This window comes from Agelaius tricolor, unplaced genomic scaffold, assembly GCF_023055355.1.
Source record: "Agelaius tricolor isolate 1412-34295 unplaced genomic scaffold, bAgeTri1.0.p SCAF_4, whole genome shotgun sequence".
Lineage (NCBI taxonomy): Eukaryota > Metazoa > Chordata > Aves > Passeriformes > Icteridae > Agelaius > Agelaius tricolor.
In genome coordinates, this window is record NW_027269264.1 from 55084756 (window position 1) to 55109013 (window position 24258).

General features: G+C 41.1%; 1 protein-coding gene across 3 annotated transcripts in view; it reads left to right on the forward strand.

Annotated features, from left to right (window-relative positions):
- SETBP1 (SET binding protein 1) overlaps window positions 1-22889 on the forward strand; it is a 270277-nt gene extending 247388 nt beyond the window's left edge. For all 3 annotated transcript variants that reach the window (XM_071425795.1, XM_071425793.1, XM_071425794.1), the window contains 2 exons: window positions 12006-12173; window positions 17304-22889. In XM_071425795.1, the coding sequence (XP_071281896.1) occupies window positions 12006-12173; window positions 17304-17860 (725 nt within the window). In that variant the 3' untranslated portion in view covers window positions 17861-22889. The remainder of the gene's footprint in view (window positions 1-12005; window positions 12174-17303) is intronic.
- The last annotated feature ends 1369 nt before the right edge of the window (window positions 22890-24258 follow it).

Consider the following 24258-nt stretch of genomic DNA (forward strand, 5'->3'; position numbering starts at 1 on the left):
TTGCTTCATCATGATGCTCTCTCAGAGAGGATGCTTAAAGGGAACATATTCCTACCCTGATCCTGCAGTCTGTATTTTGTCTGCCTGGTGCTATAAAATAAGAGTATAAGGCTATAGGGAAAGCAGTTCACTGCTTGGAGAACCTAAAATACTCTGTTTTGGCTCCAGTAAATGTGAAAACTGAAGACAAGCTTGCACCAAAGCCATGAAGAAAAGCTCTCTGCAAATTTAGAGTGAGTCAAGCATAGATGTGCAACCTTAAAGTTGATAACATAGCTCCAAATGTCAGTGGTTAAGAGCATTTAGACTTTTCCATGTATGCTCTTTCTTCTGGTTCTTGTCAATCTGCTCTTCACACATGTCTGTAATAAGTGATTTCCCTCCTCCAACTTCTTTCCAATCTATTCTTTGTCTCCTATTTCCATCTATTTTCCCTATTTCATTCCACTTTGCACTCTTCACCTCTTTAACCTTTTCTTCATCAGTCACATCCCTCCTTGTGTCTCTGCTCCACAGAGGCACTCTCTGACCTTATTATATGTGGTCTCTCTGCCATTCTTCTTCCACTGCTATAGGAAGCAGTCTCCAGCAAGAATTTTAATGAAAAACACCCTGGGTAAAGTATTTCCTTCAGAATTTTCCTCTTAAAAGAATGTAAAACTGAATATTTTACACTAAGGTTTATATCAGAACAATAGTGTGTCACTGGGTTTTTCAACTGGATAAAAGCAAAATTAGGAATTTCAAGAAAAGTTCTGATTTTCCTATCTGGCTGTCTGTTCTCCATTCATAGCAACACTATGAGCTATTTAAATAAAGCCAAACATTGTAATGTATTTGATAATTTTCAAGTATTTTAGTAGTTTTCAAATGCTGTTTAACTTATTTTTGAAAAATTTAATTGTCAATAATACTCACAAGCTTACCTACACATATGTTTAAACAGATTTCAGTTTTCATGATCAAGTCAGTTACTGTAGTCTTCCTCATGAAGGTGAGAAAACAACCCTTATCTATTGATCTGAAATAGAGAAGAAAAAAGAACAATAGATACACTTTCAGTGTGTACTGAAATTTTTCATCTATTTTTCATCTCTGTTGCTGATAAAGAAAGCTCTCATTTTATGATAAATCAGCATTAAAGTGGGATGAATGAACTCAGATTTTAAAACAAAGCCAACAAGAGACTTTCTAAAAATAAAAACTCCTCTGTTACAGTGGAGTTTTACCTCTTCTCGATTGCAGGGTCTGTGGAGACTCCCATTAAGTGCTGAGATTTCACTTCAAATGCGTGTCATACTCAGAGTATCTCTGATTGCATGAACTGTGGCACAGCTTATTACAGGTAAAGAACAAAGATGAAATTGCCCTGCTGCCCTGCGCAGCAGGGAAAATGCTAACTTAGAAATCATCAGCTCTGGATGCTTTTGTCAGCCCTGTGACTTTCTGCCTATCCTCACCCCACCTGTCCCCACGTGCCTTTGTGCTTTCTCAGCCACCTTCACCTGCAGCTGCAGGGAGTGGAAAGGTGTGGACCCCTGGGGGGCTCAGTTCAGATGTCACTGAACTGAGTTCCACAGTGGAGGAGCTCCCCTGGTTCTCTTCTTATTTTTTTGTAACCAGATGAATTTCTGGGGTCAACAACCTCCCTGACACAGTTTATTTCTCTAATACAGACATCACCATGGGGCTGCTGAAGTTGATGTGGTGCAAATATAACATTTATGTTAGCAAGAGGAATATATCAGCTGAATAAATGCAGCAAACATATATTTTCTTTTGCTAATGCATACACAGAGAGAACGAAGCTGTTTCTGGAGGAACACTGTTTCCTTAGTGAAGGGCTCAGCTGAACTCGTTCAGGAAGACTTTTGCTAATTATTCTGATAACTTCTCTTAGTTTTCATCAGGTTTTGTACCATGGATGTGCCTGAAAAATTACTCCCATCATTACACCAGCCCAGCCCTTGTGCATCATTTGTCCTCTCCCTGCAGGCAGCTTGACTCTTCCAGCTCTGCTTCATGCCAGCACTCTCCCACCAGAGCTGCCAGTGTCCCATTTAATCTGTGATAAATACAAACTGCTCCCAACCCTACTTGCCTAGGGGATATCAGCTCTATCTGCCACATTTAAAAATGATCATCCCTGTTGTTTAGAAAAACAACAACTCAAAATACCACCCTTGACTTTTCTCATTACTTACGGACTGAAATTTCCCCATCTGTCTTTCCTCAGCTGTGTTCTTGAGAAAGAAATCCTGTCTTCTGTTTTCTTTCTCCCCAGTGAGCAAATCCTCATCCACTGTGACAGCTCATCTTGGAATGACTACTTATTCTAGGTAGTTCCTTGCTCCTACCTGGAGATCTTTTCATTTCTTCCCCTCAGTGCACCTAATGGCTTTTCATGTTTTTTTTAAAAAAAGGAGCCCTTTGTCTCGCTTTTCCACCTAAGCATCCTCCCTCAAACAATGCTTTTTCATTTCACCTCATTCACAGATTTTAATTTTTGCCCTATCTCCTCTGTGAGAGACTTTAGTTCTTCATCACTCTGTATTAAGTGATTCATTTGCTGAGATTTAACAGCAAATTTAATTTCTCCAACCCTGTCAGCCTCTGTCTGCCCCTCTTGATTCTGTCAGTCTCCAACAACTGTAAACTGTAATTTTTTGTTCAATTTTCAGTCTCTGAGCAGGAAAAGCTTTTGATTCTGAACCCTTTACCTTAAAACTCTGTTCACAAGGCCTGGGAACTCAGAGCCTTTGACTCTGAATTAGTCTTTTGACCCCTCAGGTTTTCTTTTCATTAAATTTATTTATTGCTGTCACCCACATATAACTACTGTGTTCTTCTACTTTGATCCAAATTCCACTAAAAATCCTAATTTCACGTGTTCATTACTTCCTGGCATTAAAAAAAAAAAAAAAAAAAAAGAGAAAAAAAAGAAAAAAAAAAAAGAAAAGAAAAAACTTGGTGGCTTTTTCCATGATATTTTAGAATCCCAGTCCTATTCTATTTGAAGAACTGGGAAAGGGCACACAGTGGGCTGCAGGGGACAGGACAGGAGCACTTTTACAGTCACCTTGTGTGACTGTCCTGTGCTGCCCTGGACTGGGAACTGTTCCCACAAGCTCCATTAAGTGTTCATCTTGGAATTCACTAAATTCACTAAAGACTGAGCTTCCAGACACACAGACTTCATCTCAGTGATGGGGGCTGCATGTCCCTTCTCCCTCAGTCTCCTGACTCACCCTGGCAATATGCAGAGGAGGAAGGAGGTCTGTGATTCTTCCTGTACTGGTGCAGGGAAGAGGAAACCCAAAGCAAAACCAAAAGGCAAAGAAGAGCAAGACCGCATCTGCCAGGAAGTCTAATTCACCACAAACATGAAAAAGACAGCAGACTGGTCCTTTAAAATTCAGGTTGCGGTTGATCATCCTGTTAGGCTGCAGCCCCAGGAGCATGGGCAGCAGGCTGAAGCTGGGCATTCTCCACCTTGACTGTCCTGCCATGGAACCCCACCTGCAGTGATGTGTCCAGCCCTGGAGCCCCCAGCACTAGAGAGATATGGACCTGTTGGCAGAAGCCCAAAGGAGGCCATGAAGATGCTCAGAGGGCTGGAGCACTTCCTGTCTGGAGTCAGGCTGGGAGAGATGGGGGTGCTCAGTGAAGGATCTAGGGATACCTTAGAGGCCCTTCCAGCGCCTGAAGGGGCTCTAAGAAAGCTGGAGAAGGATTTTGGAAAGGGCCTGTAGTGACAACACAAGGCTGGGATGGCCTCACACTGACAGAGTGCGGGGTAAGCTTAGATATTAGGAAGAACACCTTACTTACATTTTATGGCTGAGCAATGGACTCTTGAGCCTCATCCTGATGACCAGAAAAAGAATGCTTTCTTTCTCTATTCTCCTGGGGTTTAATCCTTTTACTGGCAATGCTGACAACTACGCAGTCATCAAATACTGCACTTCATTGCATGCAGCTCCACGTGGCCCTGGGGCCTTTGTCCCCAAACTGGAAGGGGACCTGAAGCCTCCCCAGAGCATCCCAGCTCTGCACAGAGCCACAGCAGCTGCTCTGCAGGCTGAGGAGATCCTTGCCAGGCTTCAGGTGTTGCAGCAGTTGCCACTGTGCTCCCTGTCAGGAAACACAATTATCTTTGTGGAGAAGTGGAGAGGAAGACTCGCGCTACATTTCTCGAACACAGGCACAGAGATTCACCCAAGTAGAAAGGAATGGCAAGATGCATTTAACCTCATTAGTTTCAGTAGGGCTGACTTTGTGCAATCCATCAGTGTACAAATACATTAGGGGAACTAAACTATTTCCACATCTCATTTACATAATGGATGGGATGTGAAATGAGTCCTATGGAGGAGAAGTGCCCTGGAGGCACTAAAGTTTATCACAATATGTAAGAGTTCTTTTAGATCATTGCATTAAATTTCCACTAACAAGATAACAAATTAATTGTCTGCATTACTGTACTAACCCAAAGTGGATAAAGTGTATGATTTCAGCAGAGGAAGGCAGCTGTTTAAGACAGCTTGGTGGTTATAGAAGGAGGCAGAAGAGATTAGTGTGTCTCCCAGCATTTGTATGCCATGATGCCAGCCCTCCTCCTGCCTCTTAAGGAAATCCAGCTCTTCTCTAATCTGATGTAGGACTTGAGCTTTATTAGTGAAGTGAGGGAAAATGAGTAAATCAGGCTTGTATCAGACAAGCCTGAGGACATCTGGAAATTGATCATTCTGCAGAAATAAGCACTCTGTGTTTATTAGCTGGGAGTTCATCACTATCACTTCTTTTTATTCAATTCCTAAGAGATTTCAAAGCTATCATCATAGTATTAGCTCTTCTGACTGTGCTACTGGAGATAAAGATCAGAAGATCTATCTAATGATGGCTTTCTCAGTCTCTCTCTTTCTTTCTCTAAAGCTATTCTGATTAAAAAAAAAAAAAAGTAGGAAAATAGCAAGAATGAAATAAAGCAGACTTCATCTCTTAAATTTTTGCCTCTTGGCAATGGGAGTAATTTTTTTGCATTATTATTCCACAGGCACTCGGTTTTATTCAGGGGGACACATTCTGCAAAATAGAAAATCCCTCTTAGAAAAGGTGGAATTTGAAGTTTTTAATGTGGTGGTGGAAAAGGGAGGAAGATAAAAGGACTTAAAGTCATAAAGCAGTGCTTTACATTGAAAGTACAGTTATTTTAAATGATAATACACGTCAAATAGAACCCAGGGAAATTACTTCCATAAGTTAGAAAGGTAATAATATTACTTTAAGAAGAATAATTACTTTCCTTAACTACATTTATCACATAGTAATTCAGTTCTCCCTTCTGGAATATGATGCAATGCCAAACTTTTGACTGATTTATTTAAAACCAGCCTTAAGAAAAGATTCACCAAGATATGAGGTTTCTTCTGGTTCTTTATTCCAAACTGAGGAGTTATCAAAATGCAAATGCTCTGACTAACTGCATGTTTAGACGTGCATTCCTGTACAGCTGCATTGCGTAGCTTCATTGTGCAAAGACACTGAGAGGGAAAAAAAACCCCATCTGTAAGAGTTTTCCAATAACAATGGTCAGACACATAAACAATTTAAGTATAGCTGTGGATTTCCAGAAATCTGCGGGGAGTACAAATCCAATCCCATGAACTCTCTGAAGAAAAATCTTCCCTTAGCGGAAGCTTCGCTGAGATCAATTTTTATCAGCTAATTTTTTCCATTTTCCAATGGAAAATTAACATTTATTATCTCTTTTGGACTGGCACTTTGAGTTCCAGCCCGGGTGCACATTGTGCTAGATTCTGTACACAGATTAAAGGAGAAAAGGTGCATGTTGTCCAAGAATCTTTCTGTGCAAGTAGACGATGAGAGAAAACAGATGAATGCAATAAGCAGGGTGATCATGATTTAACAGTAAAGCAAGGCAAGTAAATTAATCCATTTGTACAGAGCCCAGCACAATGCAGCTGGACCACATTGCTTGAAAAGTTAGCACTTAATAACAATAACAATAATTACCAGGTCTTTAAAATTAATGTATTAATTTCAGTTAGAGCTCATAAGTTGCTTAGCCAGTGAATGAAAAATGCTATAAATCTTTAAGGAAAGGCCAATTTCAAGTCAGCATTGTCTTCCCTCCTACACAAGCTTTCTGCCAGTTGGTCCTGAACTAGAATCGTGCTTCTCCTGAATCACCTTTTTACTTATGATTATGGTCATTATTTCTTTATAATCATAACATCACTGTTTCAGGCTCCTGATAAAATCCTTCATGTCCACCTCTGCTTTTGAAGCTGTCCTGTCCCCGTGCCCTTCCTCATTATATACATAATGATTGATTTCTTTCCTTCTTTGCTGCCCATGGTTTGCTTACATGTGGTGTTGTCTGTGCTGTCAGTAGGACTCGGGGGAGTTAAGGTATGGGTCTTTCATGGGATGAAAAGGGTTCTAATTTGGAGGAAATGCACAAAGATCAACAGAGAGGTGATAAATAAGGTCTGAATCAGGCTATGAGTTTACATCATAGAATCATAGAATTGTTTGGATTGTAAGGAACCTTAAATAGCATCTTGTCTCAACCCCCCTGCAATGGTCAGAGACATCTTCCACTATCCCAGGTTGTTCCAAGCCCTGTCCAGCCTGGCCTTGGACACTTCCAGGGATCCAGGGGCAGCCACAGCTGCTCTGGGCACCCTCTGCCAGGGCCTCCCCACCCTCAAAGGAAAGTATTTCTTTGTAATATCTAAAACTTCCCTTTTGGAATTTAAATCAGTTCCACTCTGTCCTATCACTATCTGCGCAAAAAAGTCACTCTTCAGATTTTTTTGAAGCTCCCTTCAAGTACTGGAAGGGGCAATATGGTCTCCCCACAGCCTTCTTCAGTATGAAAAACTCTCATTTCTTCTCAGCCTGTCTCCATGGCAAAAGAGCTCCAGCCCCCACAGAATCTTCTCTCTTTGTGTGGCGGTGCCAAAAGATAAAATAGACTGATTCAACAAATGAGTGTGTGAATTTTAAACTCTTACATCCCTCTGATGGTGTTGGAAATTACTTATTTTCACCTGATTCTTAGATGGGTTGAACTAGGGCCTTCTCCTACCCAAGGCCTTCTGAACAGAGCAGTCCAATTGACAGGAAAAAGTGCAATGAGAGGTGATGATAGCACACCAGCAGGTCTGCCCACTGAAGGACAGACATTCCACTACTGCAGCATGCATCAAAACCTTGTCAGCAAATTGCTGCACCTCTGCGTGTTTCCAGCAATACCTCTGAATCTCTGTCTGCATTCTGGTATCCAGGAAAGAAAACTGATGGCTCTCCTTTATTGACTGGTCCAGATCCATAAATTACCCTTCTTCCTCAATATAGAGGAGATTTTCAGTGAGGTGAGGGGTACAGGCTGAAGAAACCAAGCCCCTAAAACAAGAGACAGATGTCTGAGCCCATGATTCACCAGTGATGAGCTGCAATTGGGCCATGTAGACTTTGAAGTAATTCATTACATTTGTATCTCTTCTGTAGGGGGAGGACTTTCCTCAATGATTTGTATGACCTTGCTAAACCCAGATAGGTGGTAATTGAGCAGCAACTACTTCTTCAGAAGAAACAGAATAAAAATATTGAAAATATTGACTCACCCCAAAGGCAGTGAGCAGCACTTTGGTCTTTGACCTTTAAGCATCCTAGGGTAGTCAATAACCTGGCTGTTAGATGCTGTGCCTGCCACTGATTTTGATTTGGGAGTAGTTTAACCTTGAACCAAGATCTAAGTAACCACGGCAACAGGAAGTTGGCCTCTCCATCCAAGGAGTGGGGATCCATAAATCAAGGTCCCTAATGCAAACACTGTGTGCAGGTAGAGATTTGAGAGGATAAGTGGTTTGTGGGGGATTACCTTTGAAAAAATGAGTGATTGTCCCTTGATATGTTGAAACACAGCTTCACAGACTTTTTTCTTTTTTTATCAATAGAGGTCAACAGGTTACAGCTGCATGTTTTCATATGGCTCTTTATATAGGCCCTTCAGTTTAATTAGGACCAGATGTTGAATTTATGAGGTTGTTAGCATTATTATGTACCATATGCACGTGCATATATGTGTGTGTGTATTGATACATGCACCCACATGCGCACATTTCTTGTGCACCCACTACACTCATGAATAAATATTGTTAAGGCACAAACCCAAGCACTGTGTAGTGGTGAGACCTCAGGTGTGCATACACAGAGCTCCAAAGGGTAATTACCTAGTCAAATATCTCACTTATTCTATGGGACACTGCTTATTCAATGTATAGAGCTCACCTAATGAACAGCTATTTGGGAGCTGGATTTTCCTCTTGCTATTCAGTGCTTGACATCATGTCTCATTTATTCCACATTTCTAAGCCTCGGTATGAATAGATGAATGTTTCATGAATGTTGATAATTTTATTTTCACAGGACTGCTCTTGAGATGAGGGGTATATTATTGTTCTCATTTGCACTAGAGAAGCCGAGCAGACAGAGATTGAACTTTAATGGATACAATTTGAGATGCTTAATAGTAGATTTGAGGCTCTGGAAAGATGTGTGGTCTAATAGGCAGAGACTGCTCTGTTTATCCCCACCAAGCTGTGACCTCTAACACTGTCTCACTTGTCACTATTTCTGCCCTTTCTTGCCTCCCTTAAGTCTACCAGCTGATATCAGCTCACATTTTCATCAGGACTCCTGTCCCAAACTGGCCCATTTGTATGCCCATACTGTCTTTCAGACTCCTCTCACTGTAGCACTTCTGTGCCTGAATCTGATAGGGATCTCTTCCACAGCTTCTGAGACAACCCACAGATCTGCTGATATTTCTCCTTTTACATACCAGAAACCCAAGTTCATAGGGACTGTTCATAGCAGCTCCAAATAGCAAATATAAGGAATTTTTGGTTTGTGTATGGAGAAGCTGAGCACAATGAAGAGATACAAAAGGGAAAAGGGTCTGAAGCAGCTGAGAGAGCTGGGGGAGCTCAGCCTGGAGTAAAAGAGGCTCAGGGGGGACCTTCTCACTCTCTGCAACTCCCTGACAGGCCAGACTCTAATCCTGGGGAACAAGGGACAGAACAAGAGGAAAGCTGTGCCAGGGGAGGTTTAAACTGTATATTAACAAAACTTTCTTCACAGAAAGGGTTGTCCACTTCTGACACAGGCTCTCAGGAGCAGTGCTGAGTTCCCATCCCCTGCAGGGATTTAACAGCCAGGTGGATGCAGCACTCGGGAACATGGGTCAGTGGTGGCCTTGGCAGTGGTGGGGGAACAGTGGGACTTGATGATCTTAGGGAGCTTTCCCAGGCTGTGTCAGAGCACCTGTGGAAAGGCTTTGAGGAACCAGCAGGTGCTGTCCAGGTGCAGCCAGGGGCGGCAGTGGGGGCTCAGTGCTGCAGGGGATGAAGGCCCTGACCTGACCTGCAGTGCCAGGAGGTTTGCTGCTGGCCTGGATCAGGAACATTGTGGAGACATACAAAACCAGATCAGGGTGGCAAACCAAACTCAGCAAAGATGTCAGGAGATTCTCATGATTGACCAAGAAGCTCCAGGTACAAAAAGGAATCAATAGAGACGCGGAAGCAGGTGATCCAGAGAATGAGATCTACAATGTTCAGGCATGCAGGGATGGGCTTAGGAAGACAAAGCCCATCTGGAGTTGAATCTAGGGCAGAAGATCAACAAGAAATGTTTTGACAGTTACATAAAGCAGTCAAAAATAGCCTATGGAAAATATGGGTCCCTTGCTGAATGAAACAGGGACCCTGGCTGAGAAAGATCAGCAGGAGACTGATTGTCCCCTTTGCCTTGGTCTCTGCTGGTAGGACTGGCCTTTGAGAATCCCAGGCCTGTAATGCTGCTGTGGAAAGAAAACCTGCTCTTGGAGGAAGATCTGATTAGGGAACAGTTAAATGAACTGGACAGGCATAAATCCATGGGATTTGGCAGGTTGTACCCAAAGGTGCTGAGGGATCTGGCTGGCATCCCTGTGAGACTATTCTAGGTCATTTTTGAAAGGTTGTGGTGATCAGAAGAGGTTTCTGAGGACTAGAAGAGAAGAAATATTAGTCCAATTAGGTCAAGAAGCAAAAGCAAGGAAGCAGCAAGGCTGTTCAGCCTCACCTCAATCTCTAGAATGTGATGGAGTAAATAATTGTGAAGAGCATTTCCAAACATATGAAGGAGGAAAAGATGACAGGAGTAGTTATCACAGATCTGTGAAGTGGAAATCATGCCTCACCAATCTGATGTTTTTCATCTTGACTTTAGCAAGAATTCTGCCACTGAGTTCCATCAGCTTCTTACAGACAAAATGATGAAACCCAGGCAGAATAAATGCACACTGTGATGGACTGAAAACTGGCTGGTCTCAGAGGGCTGTGATGGGTAGCACAAAATCCACTTAGAGACCAGACGGTAGAGGTCCCCATGATATGGGGACTAAAAACTTTTAATATGTCAATTAATGAGCAGGTGGCAGGGTAGAGAACACCCTCCACAAATCTGGAGAATTTCAGAACTCAGAGCAGTGGCTGATATGTCAGAGGAATATGGACATATGGGAGAGAGTCCAGTCAGAGGGCACAGAGATTATGAAGAATCTGGGATATTATCTCTCTTATGAGGAAAGACTCAGAGGGATGGGATGTTCTGCCTTGAGAAGAGAAGGCTCAGAGAGATTCTTTCCACATATGCAAATATTTGATGGGAAAGATTAGAGAGGATGGAGCCAGATTATTCTCAGTGCTGGCCAGTGACAGGACAAGAGTAATTGGGCACAAGCTGAAACATTAACACAAGTTGTTCCTGAACAGTGTAGATTTACTGAGGGGATGAACAGTTTGTAGTGAGAGGTTGTGGACTCTCCCTCCTTGGAGATATTCTCATTTGGCCAGATGTGGTCCAGGGCAGCCTTCTGTAGAGGGCCCTGTTTGTGCAGTGTGATGTGGGCAAGGTGGTCTCAAGAGAAGTTTTCAACATCAGATGCTTTGTGGTTTTTTGAATAATTGTATAATTTAGTTGCCAAAATCTGGTGCATTTTATCTGAGGCTCATGTGCAGGTTGAGATCTGAAAAAAGAAGGAATTTATGAAGGATTATCTCTGATAAATTAATATCTGCCTTAATCATGTTGAAGCCCAACATCACAGAGACTGGGAGAGGTTTTCAAATTTCCCTGCCAGGAGTTTAAATTTCACATATTTAAACCATTTTGTATCCATTTTGTTTCACATATCCTGAAACAAAATGGTTACAAACTATACAAGAGTTTGAGAAGTACTGTTAGTGCAGGAATTTGCCAGCCATAAGTGCATAACTTTTATTTTCCTGGAATATTTAACTTCTTTGGCATTATTTTACCACTCATTTATTCTGCATTGTAAACTGTAGGTAGAAAGACATATGACAAACAACTCTTTCTTTAACTCACTTCCCTTTGATGAGCTGCAAGGCAAATTTAATTAGGAAGGGAATTCCTGAAAAATAAATGTAACGTGCTCCGGATGGGAATTGCATATTGAGGTTGTTCCTGATGCCTGCCCCTTGCTCAGATGAAACACCCACTAAGTCAGGTGTTTATAGCAGAGAAGTATGTAAGTATGTGTGGAGAATGAACTACACAGGAAATTATACATAGGCATTCCCAGTAAGTAGGGTTACGAAGGATATCTGTCTTTATACATGTATCAGAGTGTACGTGGTTTTTTAGAAGAAAAAGCACTAATGCAGAATGTTTTGTTGGTTTATCATTGTTTATAGAGACCAGTGATGGCACATCCTTCAGCAAAATTATCAAAAATTGATAACAATTGTGATCTTTGCTAGTTTCAGGACTGTATTACAGATACATCCACAAGGAAATATGGAAATATATCAATGCAGCAAGGACAGCAACTGGCTTCTCTTATTTTCAGGTATATCCCCAGACATGTTACAGTACTAACACTCATCCAAATTTTGTTTCCCCAGGAATTGCAGGTCCCCACTTAAAAGCAGACCAGACTTCACTTCATGGTAAAATGGAAAGTTCTGCCTGTAATGTGATGACCAGAAGGAAACCAGCAGCTGTTGACAGTGTTGCAATGCCAAGTCCAGTATTAGCTCTCCTACCTTCATCATCAGCAACATCTGAAGCAGGTAATGCTGTTTTCACTCCAGCCCCTCTGTTTCTTCCCCATACTCTTCCTTCTGGAGCTGTACAATATGTTCACCCAATTCTCTTCCTGATTGGAGAAGTAGCTGCAAATGTGAATAACTAATGTGATAATCAGGCTGTAACATCTCCAATGCTTTCTTGCTGTGATTGTAGATCTTGGCACATCAAATCTATTTTATTCACACACCACCACTTGTGCAATAATGAGGATGCAAGTAGCACCAGCCTGTAGGGTCTAGCAGGACACTCTGAAGCAAGACTCCTGGGTTCCTTCCTCAGCCCCATTCTTCATTTCTTTTAAATGCTCCCATCCCTGTAGCATGAACCAACCAAATACACAGTGAATAGCTGAGGAGCAGATGAGATTTCTTACTGCATACTTCAGTGATTTTAGCATAATATTCTGTCTTGCAAATGCAAAATTGTCTGGGGCAATGAGCAGTGATTTAAAATACCAGAATAAATAAGTCAGAGTAGCATGCTTTTCTATCAACTTATTTTTTGTGCTTCTATTTTGAATCAGATCAGAAAGGTGATATCTTTATACTGCTGGAAATTGAGCCAAGTCATTCAGGCATCATCATGCCTTTTCTTGGGCATGGATAGAGAGGTTAATCTTCCATTTTGTATTAATTTCCAGTGAATGGGGAATCCACAGTTCATTACCCTACATGCAGCCATTAGGAGTTTCATAGTCTTGTCAAACTTTTGATGCCACATTCACAAGAAACATATTTGTATCACTGACTTACAGAATTATTGCATATTTAATCATTCAGCTGAAAGTGTTTTTTCAACACACTTATTTTTATTTCCCTCTCACTTCTTGAATAAATTGTGAAAGAAAGGGTTTCATGCTGCAAATTAGCCTCTGTAAAGATAAATTTTTATATTCAAAAAATCAGGATTGTCTGTTTAGTCTTTAGTACTTTCCTATATATAAACCAAGGACAGATTTTTAAAGCGGCAAAGAAGGAAAGCACACAAATATTTTATGATCCGTTTCAAGATGAAAGTGTATGCCTGACTGCATAGTTCATTCTTTTTATTTTCAGAAGTCTAATTAAATTGTTGGTTTATCTGTAGCCCAGATGTTGAAATAATTTAGCTGAAAACTGAAAGAAACTGTGTTAATGGGAAAACAGGACAGTGCTATGGGTTTCCTGTAATTAATAGGAAGCTCTTTGAAAATTCCTCCATTCAATGCAAGCCAAGAAATTGACCCCAGATTTGAGCAGCCTCCTCTGTGCCATGTTCTTGCAAGTGGCCTCAGGCACCTCAGAAGGGATGGAGAGTAACAGGCAGCAAGAAGGATTTTAGGGCTTCAGACATAACAGAGCCATCCAGAATAAACTTATGGGGCCAATGAAGAAAATCCAAAGGGTCTGGTCTACCTGGGCTCACCTCCTCGTTCACCATCACTGCTGGAGTGGGTCTTTCAGCCTCTTCCAACTCCCCTTGGAAATATTTGTATTTTTGGTGGGAGTGGCTCTCTTTGCTTCAGAAGCTGCTTCCAGCATCATTTCATTCCTGTGTGGCTTCCCAGCATGGCCTGCAGCCATTTCTAATTCGTGAGACTGAGCCTCACTGCACCTGTGGACCCTGGCACGGGGAGAAGCACCAGACCTCCGTGTGCCCTATTTGAAATGTGTAAAGCTGTGGTTTAAGGCTAACATTGGTTCTTGCTTGTTTTGGGGCAGCTAGCTGGGGTTGTTTGGAGAGTGGGGAAAGGATGAAGCAAAAGTATAAAAGCTTGGGCTGCACCATGCATTTCTAGTTTCCCTTCATTTTGGGGTGGATTTTGCTTTTGTGGAGGCAGACCAGAAAAAAAATCCAAAAAATTAAGACCAACACAGACCAGCCTGGGTCCAGGGTTGGGCAGGGTCTGTCTGGATGAAATGGAAAAGATTAATGCATAGCTTTGGCTTTCAGCAGAGCAGTGTGTCACATGGCAATATAGGAAAATATTTTATATCAAAGATTGCTCACCAAGAGCTTCCAGATGAGTTGATAACACCTAATGGCTCTCACTTCAATGCTAGTTTACTTTGGCAGATCTTCCTGATATTTTATCATAGGCACACCTCATCAAAACTTCCCCTTGCAGGCCCATCACACTATTTCTGCATAGTCTTCCTACACCAAATGTAGAAGCAGATGTCCTTGACATTCAATAATCAAAATTATGTTGGGTTTCCTAATATCTCATTTTAAAAGCCTGACCTGAAAGCACAGGTACTTACCCAGTACATGCATTCTGACTACTGGCAGACTGTGTAACAACTCAAATGATTTCTAGAGCCTGCAAGTTCAGAGGCTTGCTAGGAAGAAAGAAAAGGAATTATTAGTAGCTTCTAACAAGCTCCCTGAGAAAGCCATAAACACCCCAAAGCATTTACAAAGGAAAAATTAGTGCAGTAAGCCAGCACAGAACAGCACATAGGGGTTTTTTTTCCTAAATGTGAAAATGTATTTCAGCACAAAAATGAACAGACTTGTGAGTTTGCAAAGTTTTATAGGGGCAAAAAAAGTATCTAAACATGAAGGAATGCACTGCAAGTGGTGTTTGGCCATTCATTTACATGCAGAGGCAGAAGCCTACCCACAGTTGCCTTCATATCAGTTAATTTTGGGGAATTGGGCAGTTTGGCAGAAGGCAGGTGCCAGCCTTTGCTCCACTCAGGCAGTGTCTATTCAGAATCAGGCTCCACTCAGGACTCTCAGCCTGAGTGACCTCTTGAGTGCCTAAGAGGGTTTCAGGATGGACGGGAGTTCTGTGTTCTCATCCAGCATCTGGACATCAAAACAATGTGCAAGGTCATCTTGAACTGCACTGAGTTCCCATTTTAGGGTTTAGAAGCTGAGGTCATCCTCTACCAGCTGTACAGACCAGGTCTCCATTGACCACGTTCAGGTGGTAACACCAATCTGCAGAAACAGCTGCCTGCAGATAAATCTCAGTAAAGACATAAAGTCTTTGCAGGGGCTTGGCTAATGCTTTATTTCATTTTTTTCCCCAGTTCCTTGGCTTACTTTCTTTCCAATGAAAATTGAGAGTAAGGCCAAATCTCCTGGTATCATCGTGATACCTTGCAAGCTTTCCTGTATTTCTGGTAAATTTTCCGTTGTCAATCACCAACTGAAAAATTTCAGCTTTACTTTCAGAAAAAAAAAAAAGCACCTCAAATATTGGAATTAAAAAAAGTATATATTTGAAAATGTGCCCTGACAATAGAAATAAAAGGCAAAAGGTGGACAGTGAACTTGAGGATTGTGCCAAATGTTTGATTTTTTAGATATTCTGACCTGAAGCTACTCTCAGGATATGGGTGGGACTCAAAGGATTTTAATGCTTAAGGCTGAAGTTATTGGGGCTACTTATGTCAATCACCAGTGAGAACAGATGAGAATAATCATTTTCTGTGACAGGGACTTAACCTTTTTTGATCAAATTTCTGGGAAATAGCTTGCTGCCACTTGCCTTTAGGGATCTTGAATCCACAGTTTTTTAGGGGTGACCTACTTGGGAGGAATTTTGTGCAACTAATTAGCTTCTCCTGAGCAACTTGGATATTTCATTTCCTTTCTCTTTTCCTTTGGTACCAAAATGACTGCATTCCTCTTTTCTTTTGTCCTTTGTGAACCACAAACTGCAAATGGGTTTTATTTTTCTTTTTGGTGTGGGGAGTGGGTTACATATGGAAAATGTATTTTGTTTTGTAATTAATGAAAACCAGACTTTGGGAAGTTGGCCATCCCAGGTCTTTATTTATAAGAGAGCATATGTCTGTGTTTTGTTTATGACTCACTCCTACTTCTTACATTGTAACTTGGGTTTGTTTATGCAAGCTCTTCGCTGAATCCAAGCAACATGGTGGTATAAGAGCCAATAATTTATGTTCTCCAAGAGGGGAGGCCAGTGAATGAGGTTTATATGCTGAATCTGTCACAGCCCATAGAGAGCAAGAGGAGATTCTACAACTTGACAGCTCCTGGTTATCTGCAGAAAATGCTACAATAGCAACTTTATTTAAACTACTGCTGGAAGATTAGCCTGTTAGCCATGAAGGCAGAGATAACCCCCAAATGAACCTTTCTCAAAATCTTGCCTGCTCAGGAAACTTCAAGGATTTCAAACCCAAATGACTGCTTGACAGTCAGGTGTAAATTAAGTTTGCAAGTAGATGTGGGCTGAGGTTAATTTAGTAGGATGTTTTATTCTTTACCAAAAAGGAAATTCTGAGTTCCATCATTTTTTCCCAGCAGCACAGAGTTGATATGTTAGGAGTGAAAGGGAGCACCAGCTATTGCAATAGCAGAATTAATACATTCTGCTTCCCTCACAAAGGGGTAGTTACTTCTAATCCGTGTGCAAATCCTGAACTCTGAACAGATGCCATGTTCAGGAAAGGACAATGAGACAATTTAGGCAAAACAAGCAAGGTCTCGTGTCCTAAGCAAAGGACAAAGAGCCAAGAAATTCTGGGTACTCTTCCCAGCTCTGACAATGACTCACAACGTGACCTTGGCAAGAAACTTAACTACTTTGGACTTTGTTCAGATCTAAAGTAAGTGATCTGAACCAGGAGTAAGCTTACTTTGGGGGCCATTAAAGTCAATTATATGACTGAGTAGTTTCAGCTAGTATCTGAAGAGATGATAGTACAGAAACCCAGGCAGGGGTAATGAATTTGCCACAGATGAAGTGACCCACACCTCTTGTCTCTGCCCACTAGTTTCAGCAACAAACACTTTTCATACTAACTGGCATTCATGACAAGAATTAAAGGCTGAATTGAAGATATCAGGATTATATCTTTGGGGTACAGAAGGTTTAATAGTTAAATTGGACCAATATGACAGCTATGCTAGGCTTCCTTCTCTCCAGTTAAAGGTTGAAAAATGAGAATGAAGCAAACTCATGCTAAAACGTTGCTGTAGCAAAAGCTTTGTTGCTTTAGAAGAGGGAACAGGCAGAGAGCAATCTCTGAAGACTACTTGTATGAAAGTTGTATTTTCATCTACTCTTCATGATGCTAGAAGGGGTAAAAGAAGAGTTTCCAATCGCTGTGGTTTGACCCACCCCTGTTTCTCTCCTTGTCTCCCAACAGCCAGCTCACCACTGAAGAAAAGGTTCAAGCGCCGTGAAATTGAAGCAATCCAGTGCGAGGTGCGCAAGATGTGCAACTACACCAAGATCCTGTCCACAAAGAAGAACCTGGACCATGTGAACAAGATCCTGAAAGCCAAGCGGCTGCAGAGACAATCAAAGACAGGCAATAACTTCGTGAAGAAGAGGAGGGGGCGTCCTCGGAAGCAGCCCCTTTCCTTTGATGAAGACTCCAGAGACCAAATGCCCGTTCTGGAAAAATGTGTTGACCTTCCAAGCAAAAGAGGTCAGAGACCAACACTCAACCCGTTAATACTGGAGCAAGCAGCCACTCAAGATACAATCATGGCCACCATCGAGGCTGTCATACACATGGCTCGAGAGACGCCACCGCTGCCGCCTCCTCTGCCTCCTCCACCCCCTCCACTCCCTCTCCCTCTACCCCGGGCGCCCCGGGTCGGAAAAAGGAAAAACAAGTCCCCGCAGGAGGAAGAGGAGGATGTGAAAGTGAAGAGGCACCGGAAGGGCAGAGGGAGTGAAAGCGAAGGCCTTCCCTAAGGCCAGTGCACCTCGTCAGATGTTGGGTGCCCACAGTGGAGCACGCCAGGACTGGGGGACAGGAGGTGCACAGTCGGCCTCACCCCTTTGGCAGCACCAGACTGACCTGTCCCTTCAGCAGCCAGAACTCATTGCAGAGAGCTGTGCCAGCTGGGGCGCGCATCTTTCCTCTTCATCGCTTTGACCCAAGCCCCCCCCCCCCCAAGGAAAGAGGGGGGAAAGGCGCGGGAAAAGTGGGGGATACAGGGGAGGAGGATGTGTGTCAAAGTTGGAAAAAGCATGAACTCTGCCGAGTTTCCAAAACTAATCTGAATCTCAGCATTGCTGTTCTCATACCGTACCCAGAGGCTGGAAGTCATCCTCGCAGATAGCTGAACGTTGTCACTAAGGGTGCATGCTCGACTCTGATTCTGTTTGGTGGGCCAGGTGAAACTAAGAGTAACTTTACCATAGTATAAATCACTGTAAAAAAAGGAAAAAAAAAAAAAGAAAAAAAAGAAACAAAGAAAGAAACAAAGAAACAAAGAAAGAAACAAAGAAGAAAAAACCCAACAAAAAATAATGTAATTTTCTCAACTGTGATATTGGTTATAATCTATTTGATTTTTTTTTTCCAGTTTTATATACCTACCAGGCTTTGGGACAGCATAAGCCAAAATGCCTGGCTCCTGCTAGAACTATATATTTCTTTCTCATTTACTTGCCTAGTTACAACTAGCTGCAATATAGGCAATAGAAAATTAGAGCCTTACACGCGTGCACACTCATTCCGAGTGCTATCCCAAGAAACAATGGAATATCACAGCATTTAAAATAAGGTATACACGGATATTCGGTTACAATAGCACGTTTATATGAAGCAACTTGGCAATGGCATGTGAAAAAGGGGTCATCCATCAGCCAAGTTGTTTTGATGCTCGGTACATATGAGTAGAGAACAGCAAGACACTTCTGGGGAATAGTTATAGTAAACATGGAAAAAAAACACCAAAAAAATAATATAAAAAAGATAAAAGAAAAAAAATAGGACACACAAAAAAAAAATAGAATAAAAACCAGAACCCAAATCTACCAAGTTTTTGCCATCTGCAATTCCCAGTGAAATTAATGGGAAAACCAGAATATTAATAATTTGCTTTGGGTAGCAACGCCTTGATATTATCTTTTAAAGAAAATAGATAAAGTAGATTGTTTTAAAAAACTATAGAACAAACCCTATGGATAATAGATCCTTTCTTGGCAATTATTTCTGAAAAAAAAAAAAAAAGAAAAGGAATAAGTGTTCTTATCTGAAAATAGAAATAAAAATGTTCAAAGGGTATCACCACTGCAATTGTATTAATGCCACTTTGGACATGTTCTCCAAGTTGTGGTTGCCTTAATAAACTAAAAAATAATTTTTTTTTTGTACATAATGTAATTATAAAGCTCTCAGTCTGCATGGATGCAAACTGTGTGTGACAAATCGTCTCTTTAAATGGTCAGTTCAAATTGTACATTTCTCATTCGAGTTGTCCGTTAGCCATTGATTAAACTTGGGTAAAATACCCAAGCTCCATATCCACAGCCCAATTAAAATGTTTCACTAAAACAAAGACTGAACAAAAAGCTGTTCCATTGCATTGTCAATGCTTTTAAAAAAGAAAGTAAATTGTTGAAATTTGAAATAGGTACTTTCAAATTTATTTCCTTTCTTTTTAAATCCTGCGGTGCACTCAACACCTAGCATGGCAAGATGGATATTAAAATGGGAACAGGGAGGGAAGATTCCACCAAGGGAGGGGGGATTGGAATTTCTTAATGGTTGACAAGCCAAATTCTATTCCCTTTTTCGAGAAATCTTGAATTGGTTTATTGCCAAGGAAGCTTCATATAGCACGACACTAAAAAAAAAAAAAAAAAAAAAAAAAAGAAGAACTACAAGAAAACCCCACCAAAAAAGCAAAACAACAAACTCAACAAAAAGTCCCCACAAAAAAATATTGTGTTTCTATTCTGTTATTTATTTACAAAAATCATATCAAGACTATGGTGTTAGAGGAACACTGTAAACATACAACTCGTTGTTTTTTAGAGACTGATTTTTCTTCTGTGATAGCACCTTAGCTTATTAAAACTGAACGCATATGGGGATAGGATTGCGTCGGGGAGCTGGAAGAGGGGATGTATTATTTTTTATTTTTTTAAGACTGGAACAAATTTTGAGGTCCTAACTCCTTAAAACTGATAAGAGGGATCGCAGAATTTTGTTTCCAATTTGTTTTGCATCATTCATCATACCTATTTGTGCTTTTTGGTTTCCAATTAATGCAGCTTAGAAATAAATTGGCTGGTTGTTCGTTCTGTTAAAACCAGTTTTGCTTTTCAGCTCTCTTGAATTAGCACAGTGTTATTGACTGAAGTTGTACGCCTGCAGAAAAAAAACCCTAAACCTCACTGAACTCCTCTCTTCTTCCTTATAAAACATTGGATTGAGGTTTAGTTAATTTATAAATCTTTTATTCCCAATCTCCTTTGGTCTTGAAAGTAGGTGACAGTCACTTAAAATGACAGAAAAAAATTGTAAGTTTGGTATTCCAGGTAGCTGAAATTAAGCCAAACAACTTATCCTTAGTTTTATCTCCAGTGATGTCCTTCCTAGCATTGAAGGACATTTCAGTGTGTAATGAGTGAAAAGAAGGTCTGAAGGCAACAAATTCTGCCATCCAACGCCCATCGTGGCTTCAAGAGGGTCTGACTACCCATAAGGGCTGGATTTGTGCTGGACCTTTGTGGACACACTGGGATAAAACTGCCCCAGGGAAGGATAATTGAGTGGCTGCTGCCTCTCAAGCTCCTGAGATTTGGGAAAAGAATGCTCTTATCCTTCCAAAAAGTGCTATCCAAAAGGCTGCTAGAGGCACAGTGTTTAAGGAGAGCATCCACATGGAGGGAACAACCCCACAGACCCTTCGTTGAGCAAAACCATGAAGAGGTCCTATTTGTCCTAGAGAAACTAAGCTCAGGACTTGGTAGCTGAAAGCTCTCAGCATGGGATGGGCTCTATCCAGAAGATCAAGGTTTGTGTTTTCATGGCAAGAAGGTGCTGGTGGAGCGTGGTGCTGTGGTTCAGCTTTGGCTGTTTGTCCACACAACACCCTCATGCAGCTGGTCCTGGGCTGACAGGGAGAGTGGCTTGTTAGTGTCATAAAAAGCAGACAAAATACTGTTAGATGGCACTCAGAATTTGTGTTCTGCATGTTGCATAGTCTATAAAGATGATAAGCAAGTTGCTGACAGAATAATATTTTAAGGCGATGTACTACATGCAGATCATAAAGGATTTAGTTTTAGGGCTTAAGGCTAAAATCCCACTCCTGCCGTTTATTACCCAACAATATTCCAGTAATGAGCTTTTTGATTTTTTTTTCCCTTACCACAAGGAAGATTTACTGAGGAACTCTCTAGATTCTCTCCACACATTTCCAAATACTGTATAATACTGGGGTGAAAGCCCTTTTGCTTACTAAGACCAAAAAACCTTTCAAACACCTCCACTGTGTCACAGATTAGCACACATCTGAGTATGCTTCAATAAAAACACAAAACAGTATCACGTGGCTGTGAGCCATATGAGATAAGGCCACGGGTTTGCATCCACTCTGTGGGTCTTTTATTCCTCAATCCAGTGTAAAACCAGAAATGGGGATAAATATTCAGGGAGAGAGGAAAAAAAAAAAAAAAAAAAAAAAAAAAAAAATTACCACTTGTGTCTCCAAGACCTTCATGCTGCCAGTTTCTTGAGCCCTTCAATATTAAATTTTCTGTGAAGCACCTTGCATGTTTTTGGATAACTTAAAAAAAAAAAAAAGGAAAAAATAAATTTAAAAGAGGTGAAAGTAGTCATCAGCTACCCAGGTATCCTACAGCATGGCCCATTTGGCAGAAATGTTGTGGAACATAGAATATTGTGACTATTTGGGTAGCATCTGGTGCAATGGGGTGCCAGTTGATCACGAGGACTTCTGAGCACTACAATAATGCACCAAATAAACAGAAATCACTGTTCCAACACAAGGATTTCCCTAACTCTTATTTTCACAGGCCCTGATTCAGGACTGCACGTAAGCACATCTAATGAGCATCCTGAAGAGTTTGAAGAACAACTAAAAGAATACAGGGAAAAGGGAGTTTTCTGAATTGAAAAAATAAACATCTTGCCCTTGTAATGCCTCTTCTTTCCATATCATCCAAAAACTGGGGTGCAGCAGTTCTGAGATAATTAGAAGCACATTTCAACAAAAAACATATTGGAGATCTCCTTAAGATGCCTGCCTAGTTTGCATAAAACACTACATAGAAAAAAAAAGAAAAAGAAAAAAATATAAAAACATGAAAAGAGCTGCCAATTGGACAACATGGGGAAGCAGTTCAATCCCATGTTGGTTTGTTTTACTTTTCTTTTTCTTTATTTTTTAAGCTATTTCTTAAATAATAAATGCACATGAAGTGTTAAATATGTATATACTGTATTTCAAAAAATTAAAAAATCAAACGAATGGGGCACAAGATTGTTCTATAAGTCGTGCTGGCTAATTTTTAGTTTGTATTCATAAGTGGTTTTTAAAAGCCTTTTTTAAAGTGTAATTTGCATGTTCTACTTTGATTGTATGTAAACATATTTTAGAGCAAAAAAATGTATTTGTATTTTATTGAATATAGAGGCAAGAAAAAAACTTGTACATTGTTTGAAATGTTCTTTTTGTAACAGTTTTTATTCATGAAGCATTTTTGTACATTTAAAAATGGATATGGACTTGATGTTCTTTGAGGCTTAGATACATCTGGCATGCTTTAATGTCATGCTCCTTCATGATCTTAGATGTTGGTTTTTAAACATTTTTTTCTAAAACAAAGCTCAGTCTTTTCGCTACCAAATCAGGTTAGCACAGTATAGAGCACTTAACTAAAAAAAAAAAAGAAAAAAAAAAGTTAATCCTATTCATATGTTATTCATTGTGTGAAATTAAAGGAATTCAATTCAGTCTAACATGAGTTGTGAATTCTTTTGTCTTATTTTCCATCTGTTTCCCATCACTAGGGAGTTTAATAGCTTTTGGGATACTAATACCACGCATTCACAAGCCCTCTTTATGGTAATGGATAAAAACATGCTTTGGTTCTGTTCTCTTTTATTTTCTTTCTTTCTTTCTTTCTTTCTTTCTTTCTTTCTTTCTTTCTTTCTTTCTTTCTTCCTTTCTTCCTTTCTTTCTTCCTTTCTTTCTTTCTTCCTTTCTTTCTTTCTTTTCTTTTTTTTTTAGTTTTTCCCAGAATATCCTTAAAAGTTAAAAATGGACTGTGCCATGGACAGAAGGGGGCTTTAGTGCTGTGCCCATCACTGAAAGGACAGAAACATCTCTGGTCCAAATCGTGTCCTCGGGCACCAGGAGTGGAGTAGAACTTGCCACCCAGGTGGGATTTTCACTCCAGATGGAGCATCCCTCTCCAGATTCCTGCAGGGAAGGCAGTCCCAGGGGCTGGGCTGTCGACAAGGGGGTGATGAGAGCCAACTCTCTCCTCCCTGAGCAGCAGAGAGGAAGGGCTGTAGGCCAAGGGGTATTTTCCGTTCAGTGGAGCCCCATGCTGTGACAATGGCACAGGCCACAGCTCGTTGTAGGGGTTTAAGTTTCCTTTCCAAGTTGCTGCTGAGAGCAGTCTTGCTGCCATTGCAGGCAGTCAGCCTCAGCATCCACGAGCTCCTCCACAGCAATGCCAGGTTTCATCTTTCTCCTCCTCAGAGAGAGCTCAGCACCTTCACCAGTGGCTCAGCAGCCTCATGGAAATTAAATCACCTCCTGGAGAAGTCAGTGATGGCCAGGCAGGATAGATAACTTAGTGTCCTCTCACATTCTTCCCTTTGGGGCTTTGTGGGATGGACTGCCTTGGTGGAACCAACTCATCCAACTGCAAATACAGCCCCTCTGGCTGCTGTTTTGACAGCTGTTGCTTCATGTTACTGTAGTAGATCTGCTCCAAAGATCTCATATGCAATGGAGTTTATTTTCTTTCTCTTTTCTCTCTCTTTCTCTGTATGAGACACGCATAGCCCCCCAGCTTTTGACAGCTTCCAAATGTGCTGACATTTTTGCTCAGTTTTTTTATCAGAATCTGTGATGTATAAGCTACTGGTCTCCAACTCTAACCACATTTTAGTAAAAAGTCTGTGGTAAAGCTCCTTAGGAAGCATCTGTGAACTGTCAAGATATGTGTTTGCTGCAGCAGTATCTCAGGGCTGTTCTCTCCTCCTGCCAGCCCTTTCTTGAGGTTTACCTCCCATCAGCACAACTCTGCTGAGCTTTGGTGGTGCCACCTCACAGCCATGGGGTAGCGAGGCGTTGGGGAACAAAGTTGGAGGTGTT